Source organism: Gorilla gorilla, chromosome 3 (assembly GCF_029281585.2).
Source record: "Gorilla gorilla gorilla isolate KB3781 chromosome 3, NHGRI_mGorGor1-v2.1_pri, whole genome shotgun sequence".
NCBI classification, from domain to species: Eukaryota; Metazoa; Chordata; class Mammalia; order Primates; family Hominidae; genus Gorilla; species Gorilla gorilla.
The window spans coordinates 18,342,567-18,358,817 of NC_073227.2; the positions used below are offsets into that span (position 1 = coordinate 18,342,567).

A 16,251-nucleotide genomic window follows, 5' to 3' on the forward strand; every position below is an offset into this window, starting at 1 on the left:
CTGACTCACCTGGGTTATGAGCATGTAACTAACACCACGGTGAGTCAAGGGAAGTAACGAATGCTCAACACCTTCACACCATCCCAGGTCACGTCACTGCAAATCAGGGACCATACGTGGCGGCCTTTACTCCTCCCTGTGGTTTTGTTCTGTTCCTTACGGTTGGTCTCAATGTTAGTGTGATTCTTTAATGCAGAGAATAAAGTCTGCACTGGCCAACCAGCTGTGTGCTTCCAAACAGTGTACAGGTAGCTCCCTGAGCTGGCTGAGGACGGGGTGGTCACTCACAGGCCGCCATGCCCTGCACGACTTTCCCCTCCTGCCTCCCAGCTCGGCCTCAGATGCCTTGAAACAGGCCTGGGGGTACTCACCGTGTGGCCCTGCACAGCAGTACCCCTCACTGGACTACGTGTGAGCAGGACACCACCACCTCCCTTTTCAGTGTTCCCCTCTCCTACTCCCCACCCAGGGCCCACCAGGGCCTTAACTGGATGAGTTGCAAAGGTAGACCTGGGGGTGGCTCCCAGGGTTCAAATCCCAGCACCTTCCAGAAGTTCAGCATCCTCACCTCTCAGAAGAGAGATGAGGGCATCCACCCAACAGGGCAGTCATGAAGACAAAAGCAGAGGTCCCTGGCAGGGCCCAGACAACCTTCTGAAGATGCTTTACGAATTAGCTCCGTTAAATCTTACACTGATCCCATGATAACATTCCTCCCACTCTCGCAGGCATGGAAACAGAAGAGGCAAGCACACCAAGTGTCAGCCACAGACCAGCACAAAATACACTCAGCAAAGAACAGAGAGGTGCTCAGGGGTATACACTGGATTGGACAGTGGGGCAGGGGTAGGGGTGGGATGCTGGCCTTTGCCTGGAGAGCAGGCAGGACCCATATGTAGAAATGACAAGCAAGGTCACCAAAGCTAAGGACCCACAGGTCTAAGGAGCAGGCACATCGCCAGGGCAGGGAGTGACCGCCCATCACTGAGACGGCGAAGAGACGCACACAGGGCCCTTTCCTGTATCCACAGCTGTCCCTAACAAGGGCCTTGCAGAAGGTGGAGGTCACTCTCCAAAGAAGCATCTCCAACTACTTTTGGGCAAGGCCATCTCTCCAGTAGTCTTAAGCATGAGGCTAAACCTCTTCTCTTACCTCAAAGATGGCTTCAGTATCCCTCCCGTTACCTCCAATAGGGCAAGAAATATACCACAAGCAACCCACAGGAGGCCACAGTGGGGCTGAGGACCCAGGTACACATGCTGTTTCCTGCCTGGTTTCTCCCCACCTCTGCTGTGTGTCTCAACGCTCCTCCTGGAGAACTCTTATTCATCCTTCAAGACCCAACTCAAATGTGCCACTTCTCCAGCAGCTGTCCCCGCTCTGTGGTACAGCTGGCTCCTCCCTCACATTCCAAGAGCACCCAAGGCATTGTTCTTTTGAAGCACTTAACCTGGTGCCTTCGAAGGTTCTTTACCAGAGTTTTCAACCTTGGTACCACTGGCATTTGGGGCTGGACAGTTCTTTGTGGAAGGACGGCCATGTACCTTGTAGGATGTTTGGCCACATCCCTGACTTCAGATACCAGTGGCACAAAAATGTCTGCAAATGTTGCCAGATATCCCTCAGGGGAATGAGGTGGGGGAAAACCACCCCTCCCTGAAAATCACTGATTTTAATCCTGGTCCTCTGTGGCTTAGGGTATGGCTTGCCAAGACAGGGGCTTAGTGAACATGTGTGGGAAACGTGAGAGCCAGAGATGGCTGCACCACGCAACGGAACCTGCGCTGACGCCGCCTTCATCTTTGAGCAGCTTCCTAATTGGCTTCCCTGCCTCAGATCTCAGATATAGAACTTCTCCTTACCGTAGGCTGGATCTGATTACTTGTCTGTGAGACCTCTGAATGGCTCCAGTGGCCTTCAGAGCAGGGCTGCGCTATGGTAGGGCTGTGTGAGCCACCTGCCACCACTGCACACCAGGACCTCTCAGCCTGGGTCCTGTCCACTCCCCTCACGCTCAGTGCCACAGTAACAGCCCATAAGCACCCGGCCCTTCGGTCCTCCCAGATGTGGTCCCCTCTGCGGAAGCCCAGCGTCCTGACTGGCACCTGCAGCCACTCAGATTCTCCTGAGATGAAGGCCCCCCACCACCCTCTGCTTCCCCTGCCATCAGGTGGTCAGAGTGAAGGCCTAGAGGTTCCTGGCTCTGCACCTGGCAGGCGCTGCTGCCAGCTCATTTGCACCCAGGTGATAATCCAACGCACCACTTCCTTCTGCCACCTAGAGTTTATTTCACTGCCACCCAGGACAGTGAGCTCCATGTGGGCAGGGCCTCCATCCTGCACCCCCACAGGCCAATGGCCATCTGGATACACGCAGGTAGTCAGCAGGCGTCCAATTCTGGAGAAGCAGCTAGGTCAGTCCTCAAGCCCTCTGTCATGCCACCATTACCCCCAACCCGCAGGAAACACAGGTGAGTCCTCTGCATGTGAATGGTGGCAGCTCACACCAAGGGAAACCAAGAGTGAGCCCAATACCCTCCCCAACCCCCACTTGGTCTGCCCCCTGTTCAAGGAGAAAAGTCCACTGACACTGCGCCTGGGTTCCCAGCAGTGTCAAATTGCTATAAACCTTGTACTCCCGGAAACTCAATTTTACAGACATCATTTTTCCAAATGTGTATTTTAGTTCTGGAATCTAGGAACTGGATACTTTAAAAAGCAGGCCCCAAACTTGTGTGCATAGCAAATCTGCTGGCTGCCTGGCAGCACACAAGAGGGCCTCTGTTGTGAGGCAAAAGTTGCTTTTTTTTTTTTTTTCCTAAACAGGGACTAATGGCACTACTGGCATTTTAGTCTGGGTAATTTTTATTGTAGGATGGTCCCGTGCCCTGTTTAGAATCACAAACAGGTTCGTCCACAGCCATTGGGGGAGACCCTTCCCAGTCTTTGCACAGAGGTCATAAGAGGCAGAGGTAATGCAGGCAGGGTAAGGAAACCTAGAAGGAACCACCCCAGACCTAAGGAGGTACCAGCACCTGCAGGAAGCCTTCCTTAGACCCCCGAAGCACAGACTATCCATCCCTTCTCCGTGGGGAACTAATGTCTCTCAAACACAGTGTACACATGGTTCACTGGAATCCCCTTCTTGGAGCTCTCTCCTTCTGGAGTATTAGTTTCTACATGGCCACCATTATAGTCTTTCACTCTACAGAGGAGAGTTGCCTCTCCAGGTGAGGCAACGGGATGTGTTGAAAGAAGTGCCATTATGCCGGGTTCACAAAACAGCTTTTAAGTCAACAAAACAAATGACAGAGGGGGCTCCAAGTGCAAAGCTGGCAACGGTGCTCGCCTCTTAGGTGTGAAAGGCGGATTCCACAAAATTTAGGTCCGGCAATCTACACTGAGCTGAGCTTTCCTTGTTCTCATGCAGTAAGACCTCAGTGGCTGCCTATTATCTTCACGACACAGCCTGGTTTTCCAGGCTTTTTAATCAATGAGTAACTCACTGAGCACCTACTGTGTGCCAGACACTCTCTTCGGCGAGGACACGGCAGTGACTGAAACAGAGGGGAAAGCCCTGCTCGCCTGGAGCTGATGCCCAGTTAGGGGGACAGGCAGATACCTATGTACACTTGTAGGCAGCCATAGCCTGCTGCTTGTTAGCTTGCTTCCTACTTATTGTCAGCAATGAGAACGACAGAAGGCCGGGGATGGAAAATTCTATTCCGGGGACGCCCCTCTACTAAGGTGACTACATCTAAGTATAAACCAAAGGGAAAGGCCTAGCGTGGTGGCTCATGCCTGTATCCCGGGACTTTGGGAGGCCAAGGCGAGCAAGCGGATCACTTGAGGTTGGGAGTTCAAGATCAGCCTGGCCAACACGGTGAAACCCCGTTATCTACTAAAAAATACGAAAATCAGCCAGGTGTATTGGCACGTACCTGTAGTCCCCACTACTCGGGAGGCTGAGGCAGGAGATTTGCCTGAACCCGGCAGGTGGAGGTTGCAGTGACCCAAGATCACGCCACCGCACTCCAGCTTGGGCGACAGGAAGCCTCCACATCAAATTAAAAAAGAAAAACCAAAGAGAAGACAGGGAGCAAGACTTGCAGCTATCTGAAAAAATGTCCAGGCAAAGGCAATAACTAGCAGGTACCAAGACAGATGTGTGGCATGTTCAAGAAGCAGCAAGGAGGCAAGAATGCTGGAGCCGAGGCCACGGTAAGGACTCTGGCTTTCACCGAGGTGGGAAGCCACTAGAGGCCTGTCTTGTGTTTCAGCCACTCCAGCGACAGTGTTGTGAACAGACCCCCAGAGCAACAAGGGTGAAAGCAAGACCTGTTTGGTTTTAGGGAGTTTTGGGGGCAATAATTCAGGTGGGGGAAGATAGCTTAGTTGTGGGTGGAGGCAGAGGAAGCCAGGGAAATCTGTTAGATTCTGAAGATACTTTGAATGTGGAGTCAGAAGGATTTACTAAAATTAAAATGTGGCGCAGAAGCGAAGCAGGGAGTGAAACAGGAGTCCAAGGTTTGGGGCCTGAACAGCTGGAGGAACGGTGTTCCTTTTTAGGGGAAGAGCACATGGGAAACCCAAATTTGGCTTGGGGTATGTATGTTGAGTCTGAGATGTCAATGAGACATGTTAGATCTTCCATGATCTGGTCCTCCATTTCTTCCCTCTTCCCTCCCTGAGCCTGCATTCCAAACAGACCATCCTCCTTCCTGAATGGTCATGCCAATTCAGGTCACTTTTTTTTCCAAGAGTACTTTGCCCTAAAAAAAAATCGTACCCACCTTTACTTGAGTACCCAGTCTACCCATCCAACTAACAAGAGACTTAGTGACTGATCTACATCCAGCCCAGGGAGGGCTATATTAGTAGCATCTCGTACTGACCTAGCATTGCAGAAACTTAAAAATAGATGAGAAGGGAAACAGGGTAACCCCTGAGAAGAAAATGGCAAACCATGGGGAAGGGGTAAGAATACAGAGCTCAGAAACAGGCAGAATGGGTTTCACAAGCTGGGAAATGCTTCCTACAAAGGGGTGCCTGTCCCTGAATGACCACTCCATTAGAAGCAGCTCCAGTTACTGGCCTGCCTCACCTTGCTAAGTCTGACTCCTCTTTAGAGTAACGGACCCATGTGGGGTGGAAAGAGATGCTACAGTTTAAGAAGCTATCACAGGGCCAGATGCACAGCAGGTACTTTATGTGAGGCCCCCTCCCTGGAAGTCAATGTGGACTGCAACGACAGGGAAGGCCTAGTTAGGGGCAAAACCAAATATCCTACTGCTCTGTATCCGAGGATGTGTTAGTGGATTTTATTTGCCAAACTACTAAATATCTCTTTAGGGTTGTCTCAATCTTTATTTTCTCAAAAGCCTCAGGACCTGCCTTCGGAGACTTCCACATCATTACCATTAGATCCCTGGTGATTTTCTCCAGTTCTAAGCAAGGCCGTTCGGCTTTCTAGGAATCTGTGTGACTAGCAAGTTGTTAGCACCTTCAAAGCACATTCACACCCGCCCACCCCCTCATTCGAGGGGCCCAGCAATCCAGGGCAGGTAAAGGTCTGTCTTCCAGCAGAGAACAGCAGCGACTCCCTGGCTTAACGAGACAGATGCGGGCAGAGCCAGCAGCTCTTCGGACCAAGAGGCTTCTCCTTTCACAGAGAAGGAAACTGAGACCCAGAGACCCCTTCATTCCCTCAGCCAGTTGCTGGCCTCCTGGAGGGCAAGTGTGCCTGATCAACAGTCCCAACCTACCAAGGGAAATCAGGCTGACTTTAAGTTGACAACCCTTGTATGCCTATGACATCAATCAAAACATATATCTTTGTGCCAGCCGCCCCCACTAAGCACAGCACAGGAGAAATCACCCAATGGCCGGGCCGGCACCTCCAACTCCCACCCCACCAATTCCATCACTCAGGCTGAGGGAGGGAGAAGCAAAATTTAAGGGTGTAACCCAGGAAGGGAGGGAGACTGACAGACTGGGTCACCCCAACAATTACAGAGGAATAACATGAATTTGCAAGGATTTCCCAAGGAGCTGGCTCTAGAAGCCTTTTCAGCCTGGGTACCGGAGGCCTGCAGAGAATGATTCATGGGAAAACACTGCTTCCTGTTTTTGCTTTGGGGCTTAGATCCATGGTGGCAGTTCAGGCTGGCCCAGAGGCCTGGGTGTTTGTCCGGGCTCTGCTACACTGGAAGAACAGGGTATTAACAGCGAGTTAGCTGAGTGCCATTCCATTCAGCAAGGGCTCAACGTGCACCAGGCACCGCTGGGCTTGAAGGACGCCAGCAGCTCATTCATTCCATCTGCCCAGCCAGCAGGCGAAGCGAGAGTGGTCATCATTTCATCATCTCTTTTACAGACGAGGAAACTGGGGCTCAGAGATGCCCAAATTGCCAATCTTCTCAAGGTCACGCAGCGGCCGACCGGGTCAGTCTGATCCCTCAAATCCGGAGCCCTTGCTTTTAAGGAATGAACTAATCTAATCTCCCATCCACGTACTAACCAGGCCTGACCCTGCTTAGCTTCCAAGATCAGAGGCGATCCGGCGCTTTCAGGGTGCTATGACCGTAGACAGAAACGAACTAAGACTCAGTTTCCTCATCAAGAAAGAGCAGACAAGAACCTGGGTGAATCTGAGGCCGGCTTCCGGGGCTCCGAGGTGTGGCTCCCGGTAGAGGGGGCGTGGCGCCCTCACCCTCCCCGGGCCAATGGGCAGGAGGTGAGAGATGGAGAGGAAGGCGAATCATCCCATCCCAAGGTGGCTCCGGAGCAGAACCGCGCCCCGGGGTAGGGGGTACTCACGTCGATGTTCCTTAGGATGACGCACTTTCCATTGGTGTACAGAAAATTGTTGCCCTTAGGGTCGCCGCCGATGATCTTGGAGACGCCCCTCTCCACCTGGGGGAGGCTGGCGAACACCTTCTCTGCGGAGACACAAATGCCGCGGGGCATGTCAGGGCAGGGCGGGGACGGCGGGGACAGAAGGGAGAAGGGGCCCCGGACCGGTCTCGGCCGGTCACCTGTTGACTGCGCCGGGAGGGCGGCCTCCACTTTCCACGAGCGCAAGGGACCGCGCGACTTCCTGGTCCGCGCCCCGGGCCAGGCCCTTGGTGGCAGCGAGACTCCTCCGGCTCGGCCCACAGCGCCAACTTGGGGGCGCACCCCCCGTCGGGGGTCCCGCCCTGCACCCCCGAGGGCGGCCCCGCCACGCCTCCGGCCGGCGCCCGTACCCCTCCCCCGCGTCGAGGACTCCCCCCGCCACCCGCACGGCGCCGAGGGCCCGGGGACCGGGGCCGGGGCAGCGCGGCGGCCGCTCCGGGGCCCCGCGCCGCGGCACTTACTGATCTCGTACGGCATCCTCGCCCACTTGTTACCGCACCGCGCTCGCCGAGAGCCTCCGGAGCCGGCCCGCGCTGCGAATTACACCTCGCCGAGGCCGAGCCCGGGGACTGGAGCCGGAAGGCGGCACCGGGCGTGCCGGGCGTGGAGTGGGCGGTCCGAGGCCGGGGCTCAGAGGCCAGCTCGCGCCTGCCCTGCGCGCTGCCGTTGCGGACGCCCCGAACCCGGAAGCGCGGTCCCGCGCGCGGCTCGCCCCCAGCTTTGACCATATATAGTCAAGCGCTCGGCTCGGCGGCTGCCGTCCCGGCGAGCCTGCGCGGACCTGGCGCTCCCCTCCCCCGCCGGCCCCGCCCCCGCCTTGCTCGCCCCGCCCCGGAAGTGACGTATCGCACGCCTCGCGGGCCCTTGAAAAGGCGGCGCAGACTGCCAGCAGCGTCAGAATGCTTCTGGGAGTCGGGTGGTGGGTGCATTTCTGCTTGTAGCTCGTAGGAGAAGCTGAGCTGTAGGAAGCTTATTTGCGGGGGTCTTATAGATGTTAAAAGTACTGGCGGGCCTTGGTGGGGGTCTGGAAAAACCTCTCCGTACCTGTGACTGCGTTGTGTAGCGGGCGCTCCCCGGCCTCTTTTTGTCCGGTCCCGGGCGTTCCCGAGTTGCCAGTCCTACTGCTCGGGTTTCGTAAGCAGGAGAGGAATGCTTCTTATGTCTTTTTTAAGCACGGTTAAGTGCCTTTCCTTGAAGTAGTTGCTGGCAACAAGAATGTAGGGGTTACTTTTTGTTGGCCTGAACTCGTGCTTTTTCTCTCAAAACTTGAGCTTTTGAAAGGCAAAAAAGGTGTGGGGGGTGGGGTAGCTATCGCTTTTAAGGAAGTCAAAGATTATTTCCTAAGCAAAACAAGCTCCACTTCTAAAGCCAGGGTCGTGGCTCAGTTGTGGCGGGAGAGCAGGGGCTGTGAAGTATACAAGTTTCTAGTTTCATCTTTCAGTAGGATGGGTACAAGCTTTTCCTTGGGGCGCTGGAGGCTGGGAGGGTTGTAAAACTGGGAGAAAACAAAATGTTTGGTGGGGGGCGGGCGGGTAGCTGAATGTTCTTGTAAGCGGGAGAGGAATGCTTTTGACGTCTTCTAAGCACGGTTAAATACCCTTTCTTGAAGTAGTTGCTGGCAACAAGAACGTAGGGGTTACTCTTTGGGCTTGAACTCGTGCTTTTTCTCTCAAAACTTTAGCTTTTGAAAGGCAGAAAAGGCGGGGGTGGGGGAGCTGTTGCTTCTAAAGAAGTTGAAGGTTATTTCCTAAGAAAGCGAAAGAAGCCCCACTCCTAAAACCAGGGTAGTGGCTCAGTTGGAGAGCAGGGGCTGTGAAGTGTACAAGTTTCTAGTCTCATCTTTCAGTAGGATGGGTACAAGCTTTCCCTCGGGGCTCTGGGGGTGGGAGGGTTGTAAAAATGGGAGAAAGCAAAGTACGTGGGTGGGGGGTAGCTGAATGTTTTCATAGGCAGAGGGATGCTGTTGGCGTCTTAAGCACGGTTAAGGGCCCTTGAAGTAGTTACAACAATGTAGAGGTTACTCTGGTCCTGAACTTGTGCTGTTTCTTTTTCTCAAAAGTTAAGCTTCTTAAAAAGCCAAGGCGTGGAGAAGGGTAGGGGAGCTGCTCCTTTTAAGGACGTTAAGGGTTACTTGAGAGCAAAACAAGCCCCACTCCTAAAACCAGGGCAGTGTGGCTCAGTTGCGGGGGGGAGAGCAGGGAATGTGAAGTGTCCAAACTTCTAGTCTCATGTTTTAGTAGGGTGGGTACAAGCTTTCCATTGGGGCTCTGGGGGCTAGGAGGGTGGCAAAAGTGGGAGAAACCAAAGCACTTGTGGCTAGCCAAACATTCTGAAACCCACGCTCTGAGCAGTTTCTGCTTATCAGAAAGGTCTGTTCTACTTAAAGTTGTAGCAAGGTTAGTCTCTTGCTACATATTTCCGTAGAGCAGTCTCTCGTGGCTCACCTGGGTTAGTGGCCATGTTGCTTGTCTCCTATCCTTCCTAACTTTGTTCTCCAGGTAGAGTGATCCATCCGAAGTAAAATATTCCTCAGTTTGGCTGTAGGGACTCCAAGTTTCATGAAGTAGAAGCTAGTCTTGAAAAGGCCCATTAGGGCCCTGGGTGACAGTCTGAGTCACTTAGATTCCCTGCTGTGCGCCTCCCGTCATCTATCTTTCTTGCCTTGGGAACTGGCCTCGGAAGCTGTTTTCCTGAAACTTACCGGAGATCTCCTTGGCTGACCCCTGTGTCCTTCAGAAGTACTTAATTGCTCAAATGTCAGTTGATGAGTGTCACCTGTCTCATTCTAAATTGCAACTTCAACCCTTGCAAACACTGCTTCTCATTCCCGCGTTCCCTGACTTTTACTGATCTTCAAGAATAACCCTGACACCTGGGAGATGCTCCTAGGGATGACCACACTCCCCACCCACAACTGTTAATCAGGAAATTACGGATATGAAAGTAGCTTTGCGAACTGAGGAGCCGTGGAGAATGTTTATAGAAAACATTCTTAAAGATACACAGGCCCGGCTTGTAGGCCGCTGCATCTGCTTTGGTAACTTAGAACTCATCAAACCACCTTGAGACCCTCAAAACAAATGGTATAATTGCATTCACTGGCAGTGCATTCGTGTAACAAGACTGTTAAGAAAACTAAGGACCAACTTCAAGCTCTTGCAAGCTGGTAACCTTTACACCTGTGTATAAAGCCTTACTGGAGTTGACACTGAAAACAAGACAATCGAACTTGAGTAAAACATACCCAAACCCCCAGCTGCTGGGCTCTACAGCTTATTTTTAGCTTGAAGTTATATGTTGGAGCTGCAGAGGCTTTACGGTGGTGGTGGGGGAGCTGTTTGCTCCTAGTCACTTGAGTCTATATGAACGGGGCAGGAAATCTGAAGGACTTGAAATGGAACACCAGGGTGTTCCAGGTTTTTCCCTGTGGGCTGATCTCGGGTGTTCTCAGCTGTGGGAGCTTTAACACCTCAACCGTGTTTACTGTGGGTCCAGCGTATTCGTTGGGCTCCCCTAGTCGCCAGTCATGCCTTCTAGTGTATCCTGTTGTGCTGGGCCCCCACTGAATTCAACAGGGATGGCACCATGTTCTAGAGGCCGAGGAGACCCAGAGCCAACAAACACATATGGTATATGGAGGGGACTTGCATAGAGTGATCCAGAGCAGCCGGCTGGACAGAACTGCGCTTCAAAAAAGCAGTTGATACAGATCAGGTACACCTGCACTCCCAGGGTGTGGCTAAGCCGCTATCGGGTGTCCTAGCGTATAAGGGTCACTGCCAGGATATATTTGAGTTGCTTTCAACTGTCACAACCCCGTAATAGGATGGGGATCCTGAGGTCTGCATACACCAGTGGTTCACATCTCAGGACCCAGCTACTTTTCTGGCCCCTTCTGGAACCTGTCTACTGGGAGCTCCCTAGGGAAGGGTCTGAAAGGTACCTACTCTCACCGAATGACAGCCAGAATAAGACCACTTCGCCTTCCCCTCCCCTGACTTCTCAGGGGTGCTGCTACCGATAGTGACCAGTGTCCTTGCATCTCCAGCTGCACTGACCAGAAATCTCACCCCCCACTTACGTTAAAGCCTTCACTAAAACTAGTTGTTTAGAACCTCTATCGAATCTTTAGCCACATTTCTGCTTTGGTGCTCTTTCACCTGGGTTATTCTAATCTGTTCCTGACCAGTTTATCTGCATTTGCTTGGAGTCCCTCACTGGAACCAGAGAAACTTTAAAAGCTTGTTGAGCCTTTGGGTAGCCTAGGTTTCTATCTTGAGACTGAAATTCTCCCTGGGCTTCTGAGACACTGGCGTGCTGAGGCTCTGCCTGGCTCAAGAAGCAAGTCTCCTGGGTCATTCTGTTCTGGCACCTGTCTCTGGGTCTTCACTGATGCCTCAGTTTAAGGCCAGTCCACCCTCAAGCTATACTCCCATTTTTCGTTGCACACTGGTTTGCTTATGACTATGGGGTTCATCAGTGTCTCGACTCTCACCTTTTAGAGGTGAGAGCAAGGGACCCTGTTGCTCGAGCACTTGCTGCAGGGGCCCACCCAGACAATTTGAAACAACGCAGGTGTGCTGGATCTATGAACACCTGCATGCTTTTTTCAGTGGCAATTCTTTCTCCGTTTTGCTGTGAGCGAGCAACATAAGTACCACCTGAACTAAATTCTAAAGTGGCAACAATGTGTTCTTGAAACTTAGAGCAGCAGCAGCTTACGATACTTGAGAGAACTCTTCGACTACTTTTGGGGTAAACTAGCTCCAACTGGGTAACTCGGGCAAACCGCTAATTGGCCTCAGGTGCTAAAGGGGCTGTTTAACAGCTTTCCACTCAGAGGGAAAACAAGTTTGGAGTGGGTTCTGAACGCTTTATGTAATGCACACTGGGGGCGTGTGGCTTCCTGGAATGCACCTTGTCCTCTGAGCACTGAGTCCTGGCTTCTAGAGCCACAAACTGCAAATACGTCAGATGTGTGAGGCCTATTTCTGCAAGCCTTGAGGAGGAATAGAGCCACAGGACAGCTCTGAATTTCTCTCCAAAGCTTGTCAAGCTGCTTCCTCACTTTCAACCCTCATGGGTTCTGTCCAGGCTCAGGAAAAGGGCTTTCTCTTTCCTGTTTCAACTGTATCAACCCCCTAGGAAGGGGCCCTATGCAAGGGTAGTGCTGCTCCCCTCTAGCTCACCCTGTGGACTGAACCCCCGCCCTTTCCACAAAGGACTGTTGGGTACAGTGGGGGGAGCCTTTCTGCTGTAGGAATTAGTCTCTTTCCCAGGCCAGTCCCTGTCTCATAAATAAGCTCAAGTCATACTCAAAGCTTCATCTCCGGAGTGTCCCTGGAGTAAATCACCTTTTTCTACCACCTCAAGCCAGTCTCGCTGCCTCCACCTCCCCATCTGCACAGGGAGTTGGAATGGTTGCCAGTGAGGCCTCTAGACGGTCTGACGCATGGTGGGAAGTGGCTGCCCACAGCCTGAATTAATGTGTAATGCTTTTGGCTACACTGTCAGGCTTTCAGATCTTTAGTTCTCAAATCTCACTGGTTGGATCGAGTCCATAGTCCGTTACTACCTGTGACTAGGGAGGGTGGTGAAATGCACGGCAAAAGCAGCTACTGGTACCCACCTTTGACCTGGAAAAATCCGAGGTGTGGGGCCTGGGCTGTCCCTCCAAAGAACTGGAAACCGGGCTACCTTGCCAGAAGTGCTGGATGCCTTTGTCAGAGGGACTGGTAAAGCTTTTAACCTGCTAGCATAAACCTTATGGAAAAGTTAGCCTGGTTAATTCTGCCAAGACAAGAAATGAGTTATCTGCAACCCTCAGTTAACTTGTTACTGGATCCCTTCTTGGGGCCTATTATGTGTTGTAAATACCTTTCTTTCCAGTTGAGCAAGCAGCCCATTGGAAAGTGGGTTTTGCAAATAAGCAAATATCTAACACCTGCATGCTGCAGCAGCTTTAATGCCTGCAAGTCATGGGAGCTTGGGCATAACTTCAGTTTGAGGTTACTGAAGGATGTACTTCTAAACACCGAATGAACGACATAACTTTAACAGTACAGGGAATATATCCTACTTGAGTTACCTACCCTTGTTTCTTAACCATAGCTTCAGGCAACGAAACCTGCCTGATCATTTTCAAGATCCCGGTGAAGGGGGTTGGTAACTGGCTGGTGTTGAGCCTCGAGACTGGAGGACCTAAGGCCGTGTCTTGCACTGCTTCGAAGCTCCTGTAGCTGCAAAGGGACTCTGGGGACAGTTACACAATTCCCCTGTCCCATTCTTTCCTCTTAAACTCCCATAAGTGATAGAACACAGTCGCTTCTGTCTATACCTGCTGCCTGAGACTTGGTGTGTTGCTGTGAGGCCTGGTGACAGCCCCAGCCTGTCCTTTCCCGGGACCCTTCCTGGAACGTTTACTTACCCTCATACTTGCGAGCACTTCCTGTGAGCCAGACGCTGGGTTTGTGGGCCCTTGCCCTTCATCTTACATCAGGGAAGGGAACTTGGGTGGGAACTTGGCCGAGTTGAAAAGCAAGTGATGCAACCAGGAGTTAAACAGGTTGGGTCTTCTCTTCAGAGTCTAAGCTGTCCCTCACACGCGAAAGGGCTGAAATGGATAGATCAGATATGCAAGTTTAAATTGTGCCCCTAAATAACCAACTTTTCTTCCAGTGAAGGTAGAATCTTGGCATGCTCTCAGCCAAGTTTAAAGATAGCGTCAGTCACCCTCCAGTTGAAAGCTTTGTCTTAGGGCAACTACTTATCCTCCTAGGGTTTCTGCCTTTTCCTTCTAACTCAGTCCACAGTGCCTGGGTCTTTGCTGGCCTCCAGTTGTGTGGTCAGAGCTAAGGTGTTTGGCTTGGTTTGTGCCCACAGTGCAGGGGCATGGCTACGTGGTCACTGGGCATCCTGTGGTGCCGTGGGCGTCTGGTCTGAGGGCTGTGCCAGTGCCTGTTGCTGGCAGGGAGATTCCGGTCATGAGGCTGTTTGCTGCAGCGAGTCTCCTTGTACAGACCCTGTGGTGTGTGGCCTTCTTGCCCATTGGCCTGAGCGCTTGGGTCCTTCGTCTGCTCCATGAGCATAGAAACTCAGATCTCAACACCCTGTGTTTGAGTGTTCAAGACTGTTATGCAGAACTGGATCCCAGCTCTCTTCTCCAGGGAGTGCTGAGGATTTTTGAGCCCTGACACAGCCACACATCTATCCCAGCTCCTGCCAGCACCTCTCAATGCTGCCCCTGGTTCCTTGGCGGCAGCCTCTGGCCGTTTCCAAACATTTCTGCTATTAGCTGCCATTATAGTCTGCTTCTCTCAACACGTGGACCCAAAGGGTCAGCTCCTCTGGAAAACACAGGATGGACATAGATTGTTAGTAGAGGGAGGGCTCTTGTATTTGTTGCCATGGAGAGACAGACTGACCAGCTGGATGCCCTGCCTCTCAGTTCTCATGCCTCCCTGTGGGGGAGGGGGGGAATCTCACTGCGGATGGGCCTAGGGAACTTGGACATGGGTCATTCAGACGTTTCCTCCTTTGGCTCAGGCTCTGCCTGCCTGTGGTAAACAGGTGCTCTGATCTGCTCCCTCCAAGCGGGTGGTGGTTCTGGGTCGACATTGCCCATCCCAGCAGTGGGGATCTGTGGTCGTTCAGATCTGCTTGTGGCTGGGAAGCTATACTGCTCTGCTAGGGCTGGCATAACTAAGTGCTATGAACTTGGTGGTTTCAACGGAAATTCTTTTCTGGAAGCCAGGAAATCTGAGATCAAGAGAGGTGGGGTGGGGTTGGCTCCTTGCCAGGCTGTGAAGGAGAATGTTTGAGGTCCTCTAGCTTCTGATGGTCTGCTGGCATCTCTGCTCCTTGGTCTGTGGGACCACCACCCCATCCCTGTTTTCATCCTCAATGCCTTCTCCCTGTGCCTGTTTCTGCTTCCCTGTTTGAAAGGACAGTGGTCCTATCGGAGTAGGGCCCACTTTGTTCGAGTTTTACTTCATCTTAATTGCAGCAGCAGGCCACCCTGTTTCGAAACAAGGTCACACACTGAGAAAATACTTCTGTTAGGGGCTGAGTTTTATCTGTATTGAAGGTAGGGCTTGCCCTGTCATCCTACCACCCCTAAAGCCCCAACCACCAGCCTCTCAGCACCTTGGGGAGAAGGCAGAGGTAGTTGAGTGGCGGTGACCCACCTTGTGGACAGTGGCAGTGGTGGTCACACTGTAAAGTGTTGCCACCCATTCTGGGGCACCAGTCCTTGGGGAAACTGGACTTAGGGCACAACCTGGATCCAACAGGCTAGGTGTCTGAGCTACATCTGCCTGGCAAAGGAATCACCGAGGAAGTGACTGAAAAGCACTTCCCTACCCCGCCCCTGGTTCTGGCTTTCATCCTAAAATGCTCTAATGCAGTGGCCTAAAACACATGGCTGCCTTAGAAAACAACCACTGGAGCATTTCAGGAGTTGGCATCTCCCCCCTGCCTTTGGGGACTGTGGGACCAGTTTCTTAGCTCGACTGCTGTGGCCTTAAAAGTACTTCTAGGCATGACCTGGAGGATGGTGGTGGCCACAAACCAACCGGGAGTGGGTGCTGTCTCAATGTCCCTGGCTTGGGCCCTAGGTCTAGACAAGGACCTGGGTCCCCTTGGTTCTGGTCTGGGAGGGTTCCAGTCATTCCCGATGGCATTGCTGGGATTGGACAGGAAGTCCCTCCCCTCCACAGGCAACTCACGTTCATGTAAAATGAAGGCTCCTCAATAAAGGAAGACATCAAAGGGGGAAGTCTTAGATGAATGAGCTCAGACTCCGATGAAGCTGATAGACCAAGTAGCTCGACACATTCTGGAATATCTGGCAACTGGCATTGACTCCGTAAAAGGATTTTAATTTTTATATCTGCTTTTCGAGGTACATTTCGGCACAGCTGTTAAATTGGTAGTTATGTCCTACTGGGAAAGATGCTGCAGTTGTGGCCACAGTGGAGGCTTCTACACACGTGGGACACAGGGAGGGCGGACCCTGCGAGACCTGGCCCTGCTGCAGATTAAAGACTGAGGCAGTATAGTGTCGGCAGGTCAGCCACATACCTAGTTGCTTGCCTGGCATACTGGATGTTAAATGACTCTCAATCCCATCTTAGGTAGTATAGGAAAGTGGTCTCTAATTGTTCCCCATATGATTTGTAGGAATGGTCTTAAAATGCTGGGTGGTGAAATCAACGTTGTGTTCCTTGTAATATTTGAAACCTGGAAACTGCAAGTGCTCAGTCATAAGAGCTGATGTAAGCCACTGGGTGTCTATTTTTGGTTCACAAAGCTTACTTCAGCCCTCCCAAATGTCCTCCCACTCCACATCAATAC

The 16,251-nt window shown here is 52.3% G+C and overlaps 1 protein-coding gene across 4 annotated transcripts in view; it reads right to left on the reverse strand.

Annotated features, from left to right (window-relative positions):
• The window catches only part of WDR1 (WD repeat domain 1), a 42,546-nt gene extending 34,951 nt beyond the window's left edge, over positions 1-7,595 (reverse strand). For 3 of the 4 annotated variants that reach the window (XM_063705201.1, XM_055385502.2, XM_063705199.1), the window contains exons 1-2: positions 7,359-7,595; positions 6,820-6,941 (exon numbers count right to left, since the gene is read on the reverse strand). In XM_063705201.1, coding sequence (XP_063561271.1) covers positions 6,820-6,941; positions 7,359-7,374 — 138 coding nt within the window. In that variant the 5' untranslated portion in view covers positions 7,375-7,595. Of the gene's footprint in view, positions 1-6,819; positions 6,942-7,037; positions 7,180-7,358 lie in introns of those variants that run through there. The other variant, XM_063705200.1, reaches the window with a different exon arrangement.
• Positions 7,596-16,251: the final 8,656 nt, after the last annotated feature.